Source organism: Accipiter gentilis, chromosome 3, assembly GCF_929443795.1.
Source record: "Accipiter gentilis chromosome 3, bAccGen1.1, whole genome shotgun sequence".
NCBI lineage: Eukaryota > Metazoa > Chordata > Aves > Accipitriformes > Accipitridae > Astur > Astur gentilis.
In genome coordinates, this window is record NC_064882.1 from 41,879,130 (window position 1) to 41,902,037 (window position 22,908).

The following is a 22,908-nucleotide window of genomic DNA, read 5'->3' on the forward strand; positions in this document are numbered from 1 at the left end:
GACCAGATACTTAGGGTGCTGATCAGGCAACATGGTGAGCAAGATACCTGATCTCACCCCCTGCTTTGTAACCCTCTCCTTTGCTCCCTCAGCATCCTCCAGCATGCCAATTTTCATCCAGCTCTTTCCTTCCTCACATACAGGGACTGATGAGCACACTTCTGTGGCAGTCGCAGCACAGGAATCTTTGATTACCCAGAGAAGTGTCTTTGGGGGCCTTCAGGAATGCTCATCCCAGCAGGTGACCCCAAATTCCCACTGCCAGGCCAAGCAAGCCCTTTGAAGCAGGTCAAAAGCACAGTCAGTGAACCCATGGTCACCAAGATGGCATCTGAAGCTTTTTTAATCCTGCCTCCACCAAGAGGATTTCTCAGGAACTGAGCATCCCTCGGTCATATGCCAGCTCAGAGCTTTGCTTCAATCTAAATACTCTTCTTCCTGAAGATACCATGCTTTGCAAAAGCTCAGTACATCGATCTCCCAGCTGTGTGTTTTTATATGGGTGCCTTAACGTTTGTTTTGAGAACTATCCTGTTCCAACAGCAAACATAAAGATCAGTGTGACCTCTCCTTATCGCACAGCCTTTCCTGTGTGGAATTCATTGTGATCTGGACCCTAGTGACTATTGCATCATTTCTGTTTATTTGTAACCTTTGGCACTGCGTAATCTTATCTGCCTGCAGCCGGCTGCAGCAGAAGATGTGCAGCAACATAGCCAGCTCTGGCAATCCTCAAACACTGGAAAGGGCCGGTTAAGAGTGGAGGTCAGTAAATGATTAGCAAAGCAAATCTGCAATCACTGACAGCTACACAGAAATCGGCTCGCTCTCTCCCCCTAAAGCAGGTGAGGTCTGGCTTTTCTCCAGCTCTACTCACCAATCACGATGAGGGTGTAATTCACATTGGTGCTACCGAAGCCATTGGTGGCTTTGCAAATGTAGGTTCCTGCATCTTCGCTCTCCACCTCCTTGATTTTCAGTCCTTGCTGAAGGATTCGGAACCTTGTCCAGCCGCTGTGGATAGTGCGTCCATCCTTCATCCACATGGTGAGAGGCGGGGGGTCACCCTCCACTGGGCACAGGAGCTTGATGGTCCTCCCTAGCCTCACGGACTGACGGTGAATCACTTTATCAGCAATCCTTGGGGGGCCTAAGAAAGAACAGCGAGAGGAAGAGCTGTTATTACTTTTGTCGATGATACAGCACTGATTTAAAGACGAGTCATCAATCAGGCCATTACCCTGACTGCTATCCAGAGATGTAGTGAAAGGTGCTTACCAAAAATCACTTACAACCAAGGCTAAAAATGCAGGCGATTACAGAGGGATACAACAACAGAGATACTGGTTTGTCCAAGACCTGAAGCTGTAGTCTTACCAGTAGCAGCAGCAGCTCATGCTAACCCACTAGGGGAGCTTGGGTCTGAGTTTCTTTTGCTTTTCCAAAGCACTCCCATTTTCCTATAGCAAGGAGGAGTCCAATACACAAACTGTTCAGCTGTATTTGGTAAAGCAACTGTAGTTGTTTTAAAGCTAACACCTATCCTGAAGGCAAAATTAGTAACAGCACTGGTACTTAAAACAAAACACTGCCCCTCCACCCCAATGTTATAATCCTTTCATGTTGTACGTACAGTAATTCCCTTTAATAGTCACCAGATGGGCTTTATCTGAAATGCATAAGCCTGGAGTTGTTAGACATAAAGCATTCATTGGGAAGATACAGCATAGCCTGACATGGTAATATTGCTTATAGTCCAAAAGAGGGTATTTTTATAAATTGCCTTAGCAACCCGTCTGGTTTGACCCAACTGACAAATATTTGTTCTTTATATAAAGTGATAATGTCATGCAAATAAGAGTGTCCCTGGAATGCCACAGAGTGAACACACTGTTTGCCACATGATAACGGGATGCACTTGGACAGGCCAACACTCAGAAAAAAAGTGATAAAGACTCTAACAGTGGGAATGGCCCTATAACTGAATTCAAACTGAATTTCTTCCCAAGGCTCTGAAAAGTTGAAGCAGAGTCGTTTTCCTGCATCTGCCTTTTCTGCCTTTTCATTAATTGCACAAGTTCCCCACACAAACTGCAATAGCAATGCTCTTCCCAGAATAGCCTATTAATGCGTGTGATAATAAGCACCCTGCTCTTGCATAAGGACAAAATGTTTTGCTAAGGATTGCTGATGCTGAGTTGCACCCAAAACCCACAAGATGTTTGTGGGATTTGGAACTACTCCCTCATACTTTATTCCTGTTCCAAGCGTTTTGCAGGATTGGACCCACATGGGCTAAGCTACAGAGCTCATATTTGCACTTCCTCATGACTAATTCCTATTATTCCAACGTCTGCTTGAATTTTCCCCAGCATGACTAAGGCAGTGCATACAGTCCAGCTCATGAATGACTACAGATCTGCTACACAGCTTTGCTGGTGAAAAGAAGTGCTGCTCAAGCCGAGAAAGGAGTCATGAACTAGCTTGAAAATGCATTAATTAGTTTAACTCATTAACTAATTAGTTTAACTCATTAACTAATTAGCCTGGTTAAACCAATGGGTCTTAGACACACTCAGATTCTAATGAAGTGCTGAAGACCCAAAGTGGGGATCTTGAGAGCACTTATTCCGAAAAAGTCAGTCCCTGGCAAAGACAAGACCCATCCCTGCCCACCTTCTGCAGACACCTGTGGGACACCGTCTCAGAGGTGATGGTGCCCTCCCATACTCCAAGGGAACTGGCAAACTCCAGGAGAAATCCTGCCTATCCAGGTCTTTCTAAGCACTGCAAACCACACTGTTAATGTTCTTCACCTTGGGAGACCTCCAGCCAGCTCTGTGGTTGGAGACATAATCCCAAAATCCTTTGAATGCTGATCTGACACAAGCCACGTTGCTGAATCTTTTCAAGTGGAAATCCACCCGTCAGGAAGGGTTGTATGTGCTGGCTTTAATAAAGCAGAATTCACCAACACCGGGTGAGGATCCAGCCCCAAATTCTGCTACGTTTCCCTACATGGTGCAGTGTCTCACTCTGTAAAGGGCAGAAATGTCCAGACAAGTCCACAGCCTTGTTGAAATTCTGGGTTGGCCCTTGGAGAGGTCCTTTCTGACCTAGAGCCCTACCAAACCAAGTCAAACTTTAAGAGTAGCTTCATTGCAATCCACTTGTGAGCCAGGATACTACTCCATGCATATTCAAATGGCAAAAACAGATCTATAATTAGTGCTGGGGAAAAATGTTTGGTACAGGGCAAGCAGGGACAGTGGAGAGAGAGCACCCTCCTCCCAACTTGGAAACCTGCTGTAGCTCCTTCAAAATCCCTTTCCTTCCGACATTCAGGTTGACTCCTGATGAATTTTGAGACCTGGAGGAATCAGATAGTTTCCCAATCACGTCATGTGCCTCACTGGGGCAGGCTGCACAAGCGGCTCTCCTGATGGCACCAGAGTTGCCTCTGGATCTGTCACATGTTTGGGTCAGCGGTAAGCTTGGTCCTCCTAAATGCCATTTTCCTTTGATTGACCTTTCGTTCTGAGGAATTGTTGGATCGCTCTCTGTCACAGGATCTATTCACAGACCTTTATGACATTTAGAAAAGGGTGTGTTTCTTATAGCCTTTCGGCCTGAAAAGAAAAACACTAGCGTGGTCCTCTGCAGCCCTTCATTAGCCCCTCCAGCGACTTTCTCATGATGAGGAATAAAAATTCCACCCCCCCCCTCATTTTCCTGCTGTGAATTTTGCCAGATACAGCTGCATGCACTTTTCAATAAGGTACAGGCCCAGGACAAAGATGCTAAAACCTAGCTTCTGTTCATTTGGTGCTGTAAATATTCCCATTTTATTACCTATTATCTTTGCGTTAATAACTTTCTGCGCAAGTCTTACCCTCTCTCTGGAGAGAGAGCCTTTGCATATGCCAGAGGCTTCAGAGGCTCTGGCAAGCCAATGATAGCTGTACCTCCTGTAGATGGCTACAGCAAGAATAAAATGTTGATATCATCACGGATCTCTGTCTCTCTTTCTAATGTACAGGCATCCACTGGGTCTTATTTCACTACATATCTGTACAGCCCTGCCTTGGGACTACAACAGTGACAGATGAATGCTTTTCAAGTCAAGATACACTTTGGCACATCTCGCCACTCTGCTCTGTCAGTATTTGGAGGGGAGGCGGCGGAGAAGGGTAAAAGTGTTTTGCAAAAAGGCCCTTCTCCAACATCCCCTGGGCAGCGGGTACTGCTGACACAGAGCTGCCTCACGTGACTTACCAGGGAAATCCCACGCTATCCAGATAAAAACGTATTCCCCCTCTGAATCCATACATTAAGCTGCCCAGAACCACTCAGGTTCCCCTGAAGTTTAATTTTCAGGGCTTCTCTATGGAAGATCCATCTTCTGCTATGTGAACGGAGCAAAAAGATGCAGTAAAAACATGCTGGGCACCCCAATTTCTCATGTGCTTCACTGCTACAGAAGGGAGCTACCCACCTTGCAGAACTGGCCCATAATATGCCAGGGGGGTGGCCATGACAGCAGAGTGCCCAATAGCCACCGGCTCTCCCGAGGCATCGATTTGGGGGTGTCCCTTGGCGGCTGCTTCCCACGGGGCTGGGGCACGCGTGCGCTCACAGCTGAGTGCGGCAGCGCGGGAGCAGAGCCCAGGGCACAGCCCGCGGCCCTGCAGGCTGGATACATTTCCACAGCTGCTTAGAGAAGCAAAATCCCAGGAAAGCACCTGCTGCTTCACCTACAGCTGCCAGCGAGGTAAAAACAGGCTGAACTCTGGCTGCTGCCGACATCCCATCCCTTGCCACTGCCAGCTTCTGTCCCGTGTTCTACTACAGCATTATAAAGCATGTGCAATTACTCCTCAAGCAGCCAGCATCCTCGGCCATCCTAGACTCCAGCTTTGTGTTGTATGTGAGCAGAAATGATCTAATGTATTTTGAGAAGCAATACCCTACGGCTGCTTGCTGTAGTGCTGCTCTTGCCTTGTTTGTGGGTTATGCATTAGGGCAACACCACGAGAGATAGATAGCAACTCCATAAGGGATTTTTTTGAAACCTGAAATCATTTTGTTAAACCAGATTGTTAAATTTGTGAATTCATACACCTACCAACAGAAAATTAATGCCAATATATACCATCTATCTGGCTATGGAGGCGATCCTGTGATTTGCCATGTGCCTGCACCCATGGGCCAAAGCTCCAGACTGGATCCTTTCAAGACAGAGCAGGAGAGAGCAGTGCTCTTTGTCCCTGGGTGTAAATCCTGGGGGAGGTGTCCCTACACCATAATCCCCCTGATTTCTTTGCCATTAGGCAGCGATTCTTGAAAAAATCAGCCTTTATTAAGTGCTGAGAATCTGCAACCTCTGATGTTCCTGAAGACAGAGATTACTTCCTGCAGCATTTTGCCCTGGGATATAGGAGAAGGGGCCAAAAGCGAGGCCCCAGGTAGATATACCATCAAAATTGCCGATACAGATTTTCACACATTTTTATAGTCAGGAAAGGAGGAGGGAAGGTGGGGAGAGAAAACAACCACTGTTTCTTGTTTCCACTCTTGCAGTTTTCCATTAGGCAAAGGCAACTCTCTACGGCCCCAGGGCGCTGCTGAGAAACACATTTTGAAGCCACACCATGCTGGAGAGGGCGCAGCTGACTTCACAGCCTGTGAAGGAGCTATTACAATTAGTTAAGCCCTACCTTGACACAAAACCAGCGGAGGCAGCTTTTCGTCAGTCCCCCTTGTCCTCAACCCAATAGTTTGAGAGAATAATTTCTTAATATTTTGGCCAAGGGGGAAGGGTGGGGTTTGACATCCATGGATGTGACTTGGGAAGAAGTGACGAGAATGCAGCTGCCTCCCCCCATGCCTGGTTGTTATTCTTTCTCCAAATACAAACTAAATATAACTTCGCCCCATAACATTCAAATCATTTTAGTTACTAGAAGGGATCATGCCTGGAGTTCCAAGGGCCAGGGTGCAATCAGGCTTAAAATACAATTTAAACAATCCAGACCCTATGTTTTCCACCAAGTTATTTTCTTGCTTGTAGTTTCCCCATCTGCAAATACATATAAGTACACCCAGAAAGAAACCAACAATCCCAGTCAGATGCCAAGTCTTCTGTTCAAGATCATATAAGCCCAGTCAAACATTAATAAGGAAATGCCGTGATCACCTCATTTGTTTTAAATATTTCTGCTCATATACATGCAGACAAGTGTGCAGATTTATTTGCCTCATTTACGAATACAAGCAACTGGAATCTCCATTCTGTTCCATTATATAAAAGACAGATCCTACACCTGTCTTACTGAACAGCTGGGCAATTTTCAATTTATATCCACTATCCTATACCACAGAAAAGCCCCACTTGCTGCTCTGCTGCTGACACTGCTTTACAAGCATTCCTGCTCGCCCCCCCAGTGCCTTGGAAGAAATGGTGCTTGCCACTTCTTGGCAAAAGGAGTTATGTAAAACCCAAGAAAGCCTCTTTATTATAGCAAATAGCTATTTCCGGGAAGCAGCAAAAACAATTTCTAGAATTGGATTTAAGACACAACAGTGGAATAGCCTGGAGCTTCCTGTCCGTATTTCTCACAGTCAAAAACACACACACATGTAATTATATTTTCCTGGACTGCATTGCAAAGTTCATGCACTCGTTCAACTCATACATGTAGTAAACATGATTTATAGCTCTGTGTGAAAACCTTCTAGATATATGGTGTTTTGATAGTGACTCGAACCTAGCACTATAATTTAGTAACACCTAGCAGTGAAAGCTAAATGATTTCCCACTCCACATTCCTAACTTTCCATGAACCCCTTTTACTGCTAACCTGGGGAGGAGATACTGCTTCTACAATTGTTTGGACTTAGCCTTGTTATTCCTTCAACTAAACTGCACACTAACGTCAAGCTTCACATATGGTGAACACACCAGCACTGACCCATGTCCTATGAGACCATTTGCCATGATACAGTTCAAAGTGAACTTTATTAACACATTAAACATAATTACAAAGAGGAAATTCCAAGGAAGGTCAACCAGCTCGGACAGTTTCTTGGAATGGAAAATAATTTATAATATCCACACACAGTATTGTAAAGTTTATAAAGAAGTTAAATAAGTTTTAAGAGCCCCATGGGTTATGTATATTTTATTATTTAATACCAAACACATTCACTTTCCATGAAGATAAGATTTCTTTTGAAGTCTTGTGTTAGCAAATTAGCAAAGTCATTTACCATGAAGCACCCAAACAACCCATCAATGCATGCAAGGAATTAACGTCAGGGACTGGGGTACCACAGATGATGTGTGTCCTACGGGGAGAATACAGCCAAGCACAGAAATATTTCATTATGACAGTGAGATGGAGTTGGACAATGGTGGCTAACCAAACCACTTGTTCGGTGTGAACACAATCTCTTACACCAACCCTTGGGGTGACATTTGGCCTTCACCATGAACATCACTGTAAATCCTGATCCTCCAAAGTCCTTGGCGCAAGGGTGGTTCACACCAAAGTTGATTTCTTTCACCTCTCCCCATGCTTCAGAATGGATGAACACAGATGGCTGGAAAGGACTATCTAAAATCCACGTTTTAAACCTGCATCCAGAGTTGGCTAACTTGGGGTATCCATTACTAGAAAGCTGGGCTGAACGACAACTGCTTACAGGAGGAGTTTAACCCTCTTTGCAAGACCAACATGTGGATTATACACTTACACTTTCTGCACGTCAGTATTACCATTATTTGTATTGGCATTCAAGCTGTAATGATGGAGTAATGGATAGAGGCCTCACTATGCTGGGGGGTGGGCAAACACCTACCAAGGAGCAAATCCCACCAGGAAGGGCTTACAAAGCATGGCAAGAGTTTCAATTCTTGATGGCAAGAGTTTCAATTAACATGAGTAGTTGCTCCTGAAAGAGAGGAGCTCTTGGCTCTCTGCACAGTGGGAAACCATCACATGGAGAGCAGAACTGATAAAAATGCTTTTTGAGAGAGATAAGTGGATGAAAGTTTTGCCCTCGTATACCATTGGAATAAGCAGTTCAAAGGACTGGTGAATCCAACATCTTTCCATATTTTCAAAACAAACCAGTTTGCATTTCCAAAAGGTATGCATTAGCCAAGTACAGTAGGGGTCAGCGTAGGGGTATCTGGGCCAAATGCTTTGCTATGTGACATGAGGAGATCAGATTAGATGAGCTAATGGGCCCTTCTTGGCTTGAAAACATAGGCACCCACAGACAAAAACAATGCTTATCAAAAACAATCAAAAGATTAAAGAAAAAAACCAACAGCATCACTGTAGAACAAAGACTCTCAGAGAGGAACACAAACCCACCATAAGTATTTGCTGATCAGCCCCGATGACTGGTCAGGCTTAGCTTTGGGAATAGCAGACTTGTTTGCAGGAGCAAGTTCTAGGCCTGGGCTGCAGAGCTGAGCCCAACAACCTGATGGAGAAAACAGCTTTGCGGGTTCATTTTACAGCAAGTGAAGTGACATATTTTCTTTCTTCCCTACCTCTGTGGTAGGAGCTGCTTTCCTGATGAAATGGATATTTATTGATAGCACAAGAAGTGCTTGCCATATTTTTACATGAGTAATAACTAGCCCCTTGGGTGAAGGCTGCCAGTAAATTTTCTACTCTAGATGTTCCAAAAATAAGAAAAATAGAATATTTGGGAACACGTTCCATTTAATTAAGTGCCCTGCATACACATTTCACTGAGATTTAATAAAATAGTTATTGTATGTTAAACAATTGGCACTTGATTATTGCATAGATTTATTGCAGTTCAACAACAGTAGATGAGATAGGTATCTCTTACATGGTTTTTAAATCCTTTGAGCATATGTTTTCAATAATCAGTTGGTATTTATTTAACATGAAATTACCATCTTATTAAATTAAATGTGCACGGGTGACATTCAACTTCAAGTGTTGCTGAACATTTTTTCAGCAGCAAAAAATAGTAACTTTATCCCTTAGGTTTTGAGGTAGCAAACGCAGAGGAGAGTTAGGATTACTTCAAATTACTTTTGAAGAAACAGACTTCATATGCTAGAAGGTTTCTCTTCTAGTGTGGAAGAAAAGGTATTATTTATTGTTTCTTAAGTGCTGCCAGTGGGCTTAGCGTGGGCCAAAAGAGACGACTAATATTTCTACTCCAAGGCTAAAATTATACTGACGGCGCAGTTCAGGTATGCAGTTCAATGGATAACCAGAAGACTTTTTTTAGAGAAGAGATAAGTACAACAAAGATATGTTGGCACACGTACCCACACAATCTACCTTTTTCATTCCCATTCAAGAAGGCAAACCCACCTGAATAATGGCATTCCTAATTTGCTTTTTCAAAAGAAATGACATTAGAACACATTTTCAAGGTTCTGAAATTAAAAGACTTTTTTTTTTTTTTTTTTAGCCTTCTGTTTCCAGGAAGGACAAACTGCCTAACTCTGGAAGAAAGCTAGAAATCCTCTGGCTTGAGGGAGGCAGGAGGATCCAGAACCCAAGTGAAAATCCTGCCCCATAGCCCCAGTGTGCTCTCCCCAAACCTAACCCAAACCCCCAGCATTTCCACAAGTCACACAGGGACCGTTCCTGCCAACATAAGGCATTTGTTTGCTTCCCATAATCTCCGGGAAACACTCCTGTCAGGCAGCCCTGAATCAGCTTCTGGGGTTAATCGACCCCAATTTTCACATAAATGCTCTTGTACTCTCCCCTTCCAACTGCTTCCCAAGCATGCAAATCCTGCTTCATAGGCCCAGTGGATTTCCCAGCCAAATTGCCCACCATCTCCAAGACTTTCACAGCAAAACAAACCAGACACTCTGCAAATCTCAGTTTAATTCACTTATTTTGTAACAAAACTCCCCTTCGAGCCACCAGTTGCAATCTTGTCCCCAAACCCAAGGCTTCAAAGACAGGCATTTACTTCTGAGACAATCTGCTCCAGTTTTTGACCCCTTCTTTGTCCCTCCTGCCTATGTGCAGTATCCTGTCGCCTAATTATTTTATTTTAACAGCTCCTAGAAAATAGGATGCCCAAGTTCAAGTTTGGCGACACGGATTCCCCTTGAACTTTGGTAGTCAATATTTAACCCAGTCTAAGCACAATGCAAGGTTTAATAAGTAATTAGCCATTTCCCTTATAGACAGACGTTTGTGTGAGAGCTGCACAAGCAGGAAATTGTAAGTGTCATTGTTTATGTCTGCAGGGAAACAGAAACCACGATGATTGACTCCGTGCCATATTCGGGAACGATGTGAACGAAGATCTTTAAATAGTCGGTTTGCCTTCCTGCTAGTCCACAGCAGCAAGTCTTCGGCCATACACTGACACAGGAGCCTTTTTCATTTGTATCCAAGAATCTGGTTTTCCTCAAAGTATTCTTTAAAATCCTTTTTAACAAATTTCTCTCCAAGGGATGAAATTGGAGAAGACTTTATAATCTTCCATCCAGTGCTGGTTCCTACTGGCCTTTCCAAATACCCAAGATGGAAAAGGTGTGATTAGGGCATTAAGGGCTCAGGAAAAAAAAAATAAATAAAAAAAATAATCTTGAACACTCAGTCTTGAACAGGAGACACTGTCAAAATATCCAGCATTTTGCTGTTGGGAAATCAGTGGCAGTGCCCTACATGGCAACGCTGCTCTCAGCCCTTTCTTTGCTCTGCCCTCGTCACTGGGGGCTTCTAAGTTTGGTCACCACAAAAACGTGGTAACAACTGTTTGTTGGTGACCACAAAGAGATAAACACTGTGGTATTTAAGAACTGAAGATATTTTCGGAGGCTTCTCTAGAACAGAAAGCACTTCTAGCTGAAAGGCTGCAGAGCAGACTTGGCATGGAGTGTTTTGCAGAAATGTTTTTCTATCATAAAAAGACATTTTTGTCAAGAACCAAGACTTTGTCCATTTTTGTCTTTCAATATTCCCTTTTTCAGTTTGAGAAATCTTTTGCATCATCATTTTGGCAAATTAAAATGAAACACATACAAACAAAAAAGTTGGAATTTTAAAAGTATATTGATTAAGCAATGGTAATCTTTTTTTAATGGGTTGCTGTATCCCTAAAATATGAAAACAGTTTTGATTTCAGACAGGAATAAATTAAAATACATTTAAAAAAATCACAAGGGCAACACCCCTCCATACATATATATTATTAAAAACCCTAACTTGTCTTGCTCCAGAAGAAAATTTAAAAAAAACCAACCAAACTCATCTTGCTCTAAAAGAAAGACGCACAGCAGAGCTGACTTTCCACCTTCTAAGAGAGCAGCGTTTTAAAATTCTGGCCGAAACCATTCACTGTTGCCCTACCAAAACCTCCAGTTCATGGTAAGCGTGATGGAACTGCTTTATGTAGCTCTCTCCAAATTCAACTGTCATCATAAGCGTCTACCTTATGTGTGCCTACATCAGTGTTTTAATTCGGACCAGGGGTGTGCTTTAACATGAATTTTTTTATCATCCCCAGCAATTATACTTTGTTTCACTCATGAAACAGTTTTCGTGCACATGAACTGAATTGCTTTTACATGAAATTGAGCTGCAAGGGGTGCTCCAGTGCAGATGGGCATTTGGTTCATAGGACCAGAGTAGAGCTATTCTGAATTGAAAGACCCCTCTGAAATGGGGGTGTCGGGTACTCAGCACCAAATGTTTTGCTTTACAGATCAAATCTTACCAATCCCCACCAGCTGCTAGTGCAGACACAGCCAGCAATTGCTAGCTGGGTCCCTGGTAAAACAAAGCAGAAGCGGTGCTCTTGGATTTCCATTAATGAGCACTCAATACACGACCAGACTGGAGCGAATCCAGAATAAACTCCCCAAATGCCTATAGTGTGAACATCACCTCCTCAGCACCAAATATTTCACTTTAAAGATTTGTTCCTACTGTGCCAATCTACAGGCTAACTTAGACACACCTGTACATCTCTTCCAGGAGGGAAAATACTTAAATGCATTTTAAAAGAAAGCATTCACAAGGTTGATTCACTGAAAACTTACATTTAAACTCAAGAGACACCAAGTCTCCTGCATATGAAAACAGGGAAACCATCACTGAATTCTTATAGCATTCACATCTGGTTCCTGTTCTCCAGACACTGAAGCACACACTACCTGATGTAAAAGCACATGATACCCAATAGTACTGGCAGGAGCTGGAACTTCTTAATGCATGAAACCTTCATACCTGCAGAATATTGTCATATCTCATATAGGAAACAACCTCAGCTCCAGGCCATACCCAAAGGAAAGTAGTAACATTTTCTTCAAACGGATCGACCCTGGTCCAGTGCCACAGCACAGTGTTAAAACACACGATGATGCCTGCACAAGTCCATGCACAAACAACCTTCTGGCTGTGAAAACTCATCATTGGCAGAGCCTGAGGGCTCAGCTGGTGCCTTGGACAGAGGCTAGTCCAGATTTCTGCAGCCTGCCTGCAACTGGGACAGCTTCAAACAAATCCACTTCCCTCTGCTCCTCCTTTTCTGTATTCTGGCTTGCTCACGACAACAGGGTTAGTGCACTTTTAAGTGGCCTTTATTAGTTTTTCTAGTAGGAGATAGTAAAGACTTGTTTTGTTAGGTTTACTATATCTGATCGCACTGCCACGGTTTGTGCCTAGGATTGCCAGGTGCTTTTCTGGGCAGTCCTGGGACTGTTCAGCTTCTAAGGTCAGATAAAATCAGTGCATTTCATCTGGTATATCTGAAGCTCTGCGGCACCCCTTGCTGCTCAAAAGCTGCTTCATTTCATCTGGAGGAAGGCATTTTTCCTATACCTCTACTGCGCACCACTGTGGCGTGCCTCAGGATGAATGGTATTACCAAACCAGCACCTAACAGTGGGCATATTCTGCCTAAACTGAAACACTAAAATAAATATTTAAACTATAAATCCATTTAAATTCCCCAAACTATCCAAAGGATTTGGAAATATTTCTCCTTTGCTGAAGATCCCATATTGCCTGCCTTTTATCTCTATAAATCTGCATGAGTAGGAAGATGGTGCTAATTATTATCTGATACACAGGCAAACTACCAACCCCCTGCTATCAGCACAGCCTGAGACTGTCAGTGTGGTTGCTTTATTTGAGCTGCCCAAACTTCAGCAGCTACAGAGCGTATGGGAGTTTTGCTGACATCAATTGCTCTGTAATTTCAAATGACGTCATTCCACTGGCGGGCTACGCACTGGTATGTAACGTCGTATCCACTGGGTAGATAGAGCTACACTGGAATATCGATTAATGTGCACTCCTATTACCTCACAGTCTGGTAATGCACTGTCCCAGTTACCCTCCTGCAAGCGTGCACGGGGGGAGAAACCTGGAGAGCATAACAGCTATCTAGGAAAAGCTGTGCATGGAGAAATACTGTCTCGCCACGTGATTACATAGCTGCTTTATCCCCCATCGCGCGCGTGCGTGTACCGACACACGCACATCGCATCAGCTGTCAGCAGGAATTCCTGACTGCAGATTAAAGCCTTGCCACAGTCTGTCTGCTCAGCCTGTCCTGGTCAATGCACATCAGAGCAAAGTGTCCACTCGCATAAAGATTTCTGAGCTTCTCTGTTCACAGAAATAAATAGGAGTTTTTACTGTTGCAATGACTTGAACTTGTTCTTGGGAGAAGCCACATCAGAAATCACTCTGTGCTGCACACTGGCATTTCTAAGTAAGGAGTCAAGAGGTCAAAACCCAAGGTCAGAAAAAAGCAGACACGCAAGACCTCTTGCTGTACCTGAGGTTGGATAAATCAGCACTTTCCTAATCAGTCACTAAACCCCTAATCTTTATTGCATGTAAATTCCAATCCCTTCCCAACGGCTGTGCCATGGTAATCTCCAATCTGATTACAGTGAAACCCCATGGAAGACTCATCGACAAAAGATGGAAATGTGTAAAATCAATTTGCTATATAACACAAACAGTGGTGCACACCTCTTCAGGATCAAAGAACTGCTAACAAATACCAACAAATAAAGGGCTGTTAAAAATGATTTTTATCTAATAGTGGATTTGACTATTTGACAAAAGACAAAATTCACTTCTGAAGGGAGAAGCAGGACATTGTTTTACATACAGTAGAGGATCAGTTGGTGACTAAGGCAGAAAAGGCAGTGTAAGAAAGGTCATCATTTAAGGCCGTGCTATAAAAGTGCGATGGCAAAAGACAAGAGAGACTAGATGCGCTTAGGCTCACGATTTACTGGGAGGAGCTCAGACTCAGCCAAAGATCTCAGCTTTACCTCCAGAAGGCACATCAGGAGCAGCGATAGCATGGAGCAGTTGGCCAACGAATTTGTCATTTGGTATTTATCTTGACAAGAAGCAGTAATCATTGGTAGGGCTGAGCAAACCAACTTTTGGTCCTGAGCTCAATCAAGCTTTGGGCTGAAATGGCCTGAGCAGTAGGGACCACAGCTCTGGCCTACTGGGACCAGCCTGGGCTCCATCATTGCTAAGCACTGTGGTTCTTCGTTTTGAAAACAATGGAAAATTGATGACACTTATAAAAATAAAATATATTGGCAAGATCTCACTCTCATATCACTTTCCTACAGTGGGCACAGAAGGGCAGCTAAAGCCTCCTTCATGTAACCCACCAGAAGATAGAGAAAAATATTACGTTAAAAGAAAGCAGAGGCCAATCTAACTCCTGTGTTTCATCCATTGAGGGGAATTTGCCAGCATTCACAATTTTATTTTTTTAATCTTGTGATATTAGGTGCTCGTTTCTTAATGCCTCTTTTCTGAGGGCATAATCCTGAAGGAGAATCTCCTGTTTATTTGAACATGAAAGGAAATTTGTGACCTTTGTGATCATGGGGAATCACTAAATGCTCTAAAAACAGGAAGCAAATAAATAAAATCCAATTTGTTGTAACATTCATGTTATTTAAGCCAGAGTACTGGGTTTCTGAGGTTTGACCCAGGAGTGTTGAACACGCAGGATTAGTAACGTGAGTGTTTCCCACGGATGTGTCCCACGTGATTTATTTAAGCATCTTTATGACACACATTAACAAAAAGCTACACTGGCTGTGGGATCCAATAGCTGTAAGATCTAATATAGCTTATGCTCCATTCACCACAGAGGAGATTATAAGCAGGTGCCTCTCCTAGAGAAACTGGTATGCTACAATCAACAGGAAGCTGGCTCATATCCCCAGATGTTTGTCATTATGGGAAGGGGGGAGAAAGAGGGATGTTAGGGTCAATAAAACCATGCTGCTACTCTTGCAGCACCTACAGTCCAAGAGGGACTTCAGTAGCTCAACTCTGCCATTGATATAAGTTTTACAAGACCTCTGCTCCAAACAGCCTTGAAATCAAAGGTCTGTTTACTTAGCCTTTGCTTGCTGGGCTTTAGGATAGTGCAGGGAAGATCAAAGCAGAGACCTCGTTTAACATGTCCAAGTACACAACCAGCAAGTCTGTTTATGTTGGATTCCTACACACTGAGTGTGCTGCTGTCTGTCAACACTTCAGGCTCATTTTCGGCAATATTGGGTGAAGAGGGAAATATTCAGAAAGGCCCCATAGATTTTGATCCTGCTGAAACAGAAGTGAAAGTCAGAGCAGGGAGCTCTGCTTTTAACTGTGACTGAGATCAAATATGAACTCCTTGCAGGAAAAAAGAAATAGACCTGTGGTCTCTGCTGAAGTGCTACACAATTAAAATGCAGCTGAAGCCTGCATGAAAAGCTGGAAAAGACAATTTTGGTTCTGTATGATTTGGGTCCCACCTGGTTTTATTGCTAATGCACAGTGAGACTAAAGTGCTTGGTTTGGCATTGGCAAGGGATGGCACCCTGTGCACCTCATGCACCGAAAGAGGTGCAATAGCCATCAGCACTTCACATCTTCCTGCTGTCTCCTATCAATGTCTATACAACCCCACACCAGGGATGTAGCAGTTTGCAATGGCAGGCCAATTATTCACCATACATAGTCGCTCTTTCACACTCGCTGCTGGGGACTGTCAACCAGAGCTGGTTTTGCAGTTACCAAAACGCAGCAGGACCAACAAAGCTTAGTTTCCAATGGCCCTATATTCTGCGGCTCTATTTCCCAGCATCTGTTAAGGGGCAAGAACCTGAGGACACCTTCATTTATTGATTTGCTTGTTTGTTGCTGCTGCATTCATCTCTATTTAGAAAATTCATCTATATATTTAGAAAAGGCTGAAGCTATGCAATGGCCTTTGCCTCAAGCATGATGGCAGTGGTATGCGACGCTATTGCAATCACTCCCTTCTACATGGGTTCCCATTTTCACATAGTTTTTAAGAACTTAGCTCCCACCTGGCTCCTTCTCGAAGAGATGTGTCTGAAATTGGCTAATAGACTTGAAAGCTATTGGAAGGGATGGAGATGGATCAACCCTCAAAAAATGTCGCCACATGGATCTCATCTCCTTAGGACACCAACCTATAGACCAGCCAGACATGGATAGGTACAGAAAGGGCACTCAGACAGAAGGCAGCAGCTGGTTACTTATTTAACTTTGGAAGGAGGGTTCTTTGAAAGATTTCTCTGAAGATATAACCCCCATCAGGTATTTTAGCAGAACCTTCACCGGAAAAGGAAATCACAAAACTTGGGGTGGTTCCACTTTTTGCTGATTTCTTTTACTTTTCTTGGTGCTTTTGTTAAAGTTTCCCAGGAGAAAAACCCTCCCATATTCTGACTAGTGTTGCTCAGAAGAAACAGAAACCCAGGTCCCACAAAATATGAGGCAGTCTGTAACCAGTGTTAGGAAACCAAGTCTACCAACAGCTTGTTCTGGAGCTGCCTCCTGCAAAATGCCCCGCATCTCCTTCTGAAACACCTGAAAACGCCATGGGCAGAGACAAGGCACTGGACTGAACAGCCCACAGATGAGCCCCACACAGGACTGGGATTCAAAATACATGATAGATACTATTCTCCCATCTCCCACATGCTTTCTTTCTGACCTCAGATCGCCTCTATTTCACCAGATGGGAAACTGAGTCATTTTTTCAAAGCGTTGCATACATGCTTTGAGATCCTCAGCTGCTGGATCCCAGAGTAGCACTCCTGGAGCAGAAAGGGAGCTGTTTGGTCTGAATTAGACTGGTCTGCCTTTGCTTTAGGAAAATAAACCACACAGATGACAACCAAACCAACATTTACTATCACTGTGACCAGACAGGAACCAGCAACGTAGCTCAACTGTACCTGCACCTTACTCCCACTGCTATCCAGGGCGCTGATCAGTTCTAGGTGTGTTTGGGGCAAAACTGCTTCAATCTTAACTCCGCATCTGAACCTGCCGCTTCCAGTGGTTCCCTCCCAAACTTCCTCTCTTGCACTGATAGGAGAAGCTCAAGTACAAATGAGCAACAAAGTAAGCGATGAGCAAAGTGCTTCTTCCCTTGGTTTCACAGAGGAGTAAAACTTTATAAAGAGTAAAAAATTATAAGCAACATGGGGAGAAGACCACACAAATTGTAGGCTGGAGGAACCTCATTAGATCTCCTTGCCATCTATCTCACTGTACTATCAACAGGACAGACCTTTTGAAACAGAAACAAGTGAAAGGGAAGAGAGCATAATGTTTAAGATGCTTTCTTAGGTCCTCCATTCAAGTCAGATAGCAAGGGTCACACAAGGTATGGAAGTGCCACAACTGCCAAAGGAACATCGCCCTCTCTTGGGGTGCTGTGATGACAAATATTAGATTGCCAGGCACCCTGCGATGACAGGGTTGCAGCTGGTTACCTAGGTGGATATGCAGGTTTCAAGACTCACTGAAGAGTCTTCCCAGTTTTGCAGGGGAGATGTTTTCCCTGACCAGGCAATACAACCCACTTTGCTCCACCTTATTCCACCGCCTTTAGTCAAAATCCTTATCTATGCTCCTAAACTGTCCCCTCCCCCTCCTCCTGGCTCCGGTATCCAATCCCTTCATACACTTGTAGACAGTTATTGTCCCCTCAGGTGTCACTTAGCCAAGCTATACATATATTTACAAGCAGCTCTTTTAATCTTCTCACATAAATCAGTCCCCCCAGTTGTCTGATCTGATCATCCAGGCCTGTCTCTCTCTGTCCGGACAAAAACCTTGCCTGTCTCCCTGTCATCTCATGGATGTCGAGCTGTCAGCTCAAGCTCAGAGCTCTTAATCTTCCTCCCCCTCTCTACCTCCTTCCTTTATTGCTGTGGACACTGCTGCTGTCTCGCCCGTTGCTCAGGCCCACAGCCCGAGTGTTATTTTTTACTTTGCTCTCCCTCTAGCTCTCCACAACCTGGCTTGAACCATGAGCCACAGTCTTTCTGCAGCTCATTGATAGTCCCCAGCCTTGGCTGTCCATCCACTCGCAGCTTGCGTCCAGGCTCCTGTCATATTTCATTATGACTCCTCTGCTCCAGCCTTGATGAAACACACTCTTGCCTCATTCATATTCACTTTTTTCTAGGCACCACTTTGGCCACATCTGCTTCTCTTCGCATCTAGCTCTCCCTTTCCCTGCCACATCAAATGGCTGCTACTTTTCGTCACTTGTCAAGGCTCCTCCTGACCTCTCCCCACTGTTCCTATCACCTCTTCCCTACCAGAGGTCCAACCTCTTCCAACTGGCCCAGAAAGTCCAGGCTCTCTCCTCCCTTTTTACATTTTTCAAAGAAAATCATAGGTGTTTTCTGCCAAGCTGCCTGCCTCATCTGGGAGCAGCTCCCCATCAGCATCGGCTGAGGTGCTCAGCTCTCTGCCCACACACTCCTTAAAGCTTTTCTGCACCAGACACTCACCATTACCAGTCAGCAGCTAAGCCTGACACCTCTGCTGGTCTTCACGGTCAACACCGTCTCACTGCTGCTTTGCTCACCCATCTCTCCATCCTCCTGCCATCATCCTTCATCTCATAGCCCCAGGCAGCTCTTTGGGCAGAGCCTTCTTGTGTTCAAACACCTTGCACAGTGGGGTGAAGGCCCTGAGCACAGCAGTGACACACACAAATCACGCTAATCACAACAGCGTCACTAGCACCTCTCTGCTGATTATCCTCATTTCTGCATCCACAGCATTAAAGTATAATTGCATTTTAACAAGCTTCATTAGCACATTGCCTTAGTCAAGCTTAACACAGCCCAAGCATCCAAGAAAACCTCATGGTGCTTCTTTTCTGCTCAATATAATTTTCAAGGCTTCTGTAACCTGATTTGTTAGGAATAACCTCAGGGCTGTAAAGCTTTTCTTCTGCCATCCAGCAATTAAGGAATAATTTGTCACGGAGCAAGTCAAGCTGCAGGGCAGGAAAGCCCTGTGCAATACAATGAAGCTGTGTAAACCGTAACCCTCAGTGCAGGAATGAAGCGAGCATCCCTCCCCTCCTCCTTCGTTAGCCAGGAGCCTGTGCTCAGCAGCAGCTCCTGTAAATGCTGCACAGTCTCCTAACTAATGCAACTCCTTGGCCCGCAGGCAGAGAAATGCCTGTATACACCCTGCCAGCGTACACTAACTGGAACTCTGCCCCTCCTGCACATTTTGGGGCATTGTGCAGAAAGGTAAACAGCAAGTTGCCAAACCATACCATTGGCATGAGCTACATAATGGAAAAGGATTAAGAGATGGGCTGCAAAGCTTTTTTTAGCACGTTTTATGAAGCTCCAAAGGATACCCAAAACTCCATCTTTTTTTGGAAAAAAAAAAAAAAAAGTACCCTGGGAAGAAAAATGTTAGTATCTTAAGAATAAGAAAGAATGAGCAAAGGTAGGTGATGAGTTCGCAACATTCTAGATGCCTTGAACTCAATTTATGTACACTGCTACCCATGATAGATATGAGGTATGGTACTCTGGACAGACCAGGGCAACCTGCGGTGCATATGTGACAGAATCAGGACGTGACTCTGGGCATAAGCTCCCGAGCAGGGACCCACTCTGCATTTCAACCGTCGTTTATTGTCTAATAATTGTTCATGTACCCATGGACAGATACACACACATACACTGAGAAGAAACCAGTCTCACGTTAGAAAGAAGGAAGAGACAGCGCTTATGTCTATAGAGCGTGATGAGTATTTCTGTCTGGCTAAACCTTTGTTAGCTTTAAAGTTGTTTAATACTTTCTCCAGTTATCTCAGTGACATAAAAGTCAAACACTTTCCCAAGCTTTCCTGGAAAGATGCTTCCTGTTTTGGTGAGGGAGAGAGGGTATTTTTAAATAAAAAATGATCTGACTATGCTCACTGTGTATTAAACCCAGTCACAAAATCAGAAGTAGTTTTGCAGATGGAGGTTGTTACCTGATTTTTTTTTTCCTTAACGTCCATAGTAGCCAGATTAAGGAACTGCTAGCAAACCTCAGTCACTCTTTCCAAAACCATACATAGGGACAGTGTGGCAGGAATAGAAAGCTATAGAGTATCAACCACTACAGGGCCCCAGACAGCTGTCTGTGAAAGCAGAAAACATGGGGTTAATGGTTCTTTTATACTTTTCTTTTAGTACTTGCAGACAACTGAGGACTGGCATGGAAGATCATCGATCACTGCTGGAAATTCTGCACTCAAAGAGACAGTCTGATCTTGTGAATGGTCAGCAATGCTCAGTTCCCATTAATTTAAAGGGAGATCAAAGTTGTCCAGCATTTTGTAGGAAATTCAAAATCTATGGACAGGTAGACTCCCATCTCACTATAAAAAGGGTTGTCCTCCAGAAAACCCCTCTCATGTCTCTATCCATGCTTTGTAATTTTTCAGCTTATGCACATAAAGAATTAAAAAAAAACAGTTGCTAACTATCTGATATTACAATAGTATGTTCTTCAGGAATATGTACTTTTCACATCCTACTACCATTATTTTAACATTCAGAGGTAGAGGAAAAACTTCACCCATCCCCACCTTCCTCCCCCTTAACCAGACAAATAAGGCATTCAGCTAGTCTGAATTTAAATTTTTATTGGAGTTGATCCAGCAACCAGAGTGCATTGCTAGAAGCCAAGGTCCCGCTTCCTTCAATACACCTCCTTCATTCTGACTCCCTGCTTTTGTACTGCTTTGGTAATCTCAATCTGTGGTCAGGGATAGGATAAAATTTCAGCTATTTCCCCCCTCAACTGCACAGAACAGGGCTTGCTCTTAAATCAAAAGCCCTGCGCCCTAAACCTCTGGTTAAGTACTTAACTATAGGCAAGTCTTTGAAATCTTCCTTTTTTTTATCCTTAGATATAGCTCTGAAAACCACAGAAGTAAACCAAACCAACGTATTCAGAGGAAACTGAAAGAAGGGGGCACATAGGGTGGCTCCACAGTGCTTTTTTGGCCTGATCCTCTGAAGTAGATGGCATTACCAGTCCTCATCAAGAATGTGAAATTTCCTTCCGTACCCTCTAGGGCATGAGAAAACATTGTTAACTTTTCTGGAAGCTTTAGAAGCAGACAGCAACTGGAATCCAAGCAGAAGTCGCATTTCTGTCATTGCCTTGGTAAATGACCTCCACCTTTCTGCACAGGATGGTGTGGGCTTCCACATACCTTTTACTAATATTTATATTTTCCTCTCTCTGTGTTTTTCCTTTTTTTCCCCCCACTCCCTCTCCTCTATACAAATAGTAATTCAAGAACCACGATCAAACCTTTGCTTGGCTTCAGGTCTCTCGCATGGGCTAAGGTTACCTCCAATTCTCCGGCATGGTTTGGGGAATTTATTTATATTCCGTGTTCTGGAGATAGACCTCATGTCTTGCCAAGGGCTCGCATGGGTCTTACAAAAGGAACACTGACAAATATTTATGGAACCTAAAGTGAAACTCAAGACACTGTTAAAATAAAGTTTGCATTAGTTTTTTTATTTTCCTGAAGAATTGACCTGGCTTTCTTGGCAGAAAGACTAATCCAAATGCTATTGGTATCTTAACAGCTCATAAGAACCACATGCTTCAAATAAAGCCATTATTATCAGACACGCTGAGTGGTTCAATTAAACAAATATGAAAATAGACACTTCATCCTGCTTTAACTAAGTGGGATCATTTCGCTCCTGAATCCAGACTGACAATGAAAATGATATAGTATTTATAGAGTAGCTTTTTATCCTGAAAGATCCCGAAGGATTACGCAGACCCCTCTTCACACACTACCGAGATGCTGCCACTTCCAGGGAGGAACACACGAGCTGTCCCACAGCCCTGAGGAACGGCACATGGCAATTTAGACAGAGGAGCAAAAAAGAATTTCACATTCAGCTGAAACTATAGAAGGGAATTTAGGCAAGCAGAATGGAGATTGTTTAGACTGGAGCACTTCCAGCACGGAGGAGGTATAGTACTCCAGTGTTTCAAATACAAAAAAGTTCTGGTTTAAACTATCCAAAAATCAGAATTTAGGACAGAAAGTGATATGCCATCTTGAAGGTGGACAGTTTCACACACCCCACTTCATTTGCGCATGGGAAATTCTCTAGAAGACGCTCATGCTGAATATTCCCTTCAGGAGCACAATAATCTGCATGGGAAATTCTCTAGAAGATGCTCTTGTTCACTATTCCCTTCAGGAATACAAGAATCAGGACTAATAATACTTTGCATTGTTGCCTGTTAACGTAAGGATGACACAGAATACTTTAGGAATTAAAGGCTTCAAAATGCTTTGACTGGTAGTCTCACAGACTTCACAGAGAAGAAAATACTGGGTCCATCTACATCACACAAGGAATCACATCAATTGCTGCCAGGATCCTTGCTGGCATCTCTGCCCTTTTGCACATTAGCTGCATTGCAAATCTAATGCAGCCCAGTATGGACAGAGCGAACGATTTGACCAAGGCTGCCCTGCGAGTCTGTGGTGACAGCATCAGGAATCCAATTT

At 43.7% G+C, this 22,908-nt stretch overlaps 1 protein-coding gene across 3 annotated transcripts in view; it reads right to left on the reverse strand.

The window, feature by feature from the left end:
* Window positions 1-22,908, reverse strand: part of FGFRL1 (fibroblast growth factor receptor like 1) — a 179,785-nt gene that overhangs the window by 89,802 nt on the left and 67,075 nt on the right. For all 3 annotated transcript variants that reach the window (XM_049794477.1, XM_049794469.1, XM_049794462.1), the window contains one exon: window positions 878-1,150. In XM_049794477.1, the coding sequence (XP_049650434.1) occupies window positions 878-1,150 (273 nt within the window). The remainder of the gene's footprint in view (window positions 1-877; window positions 1,151-22,908) is intronic.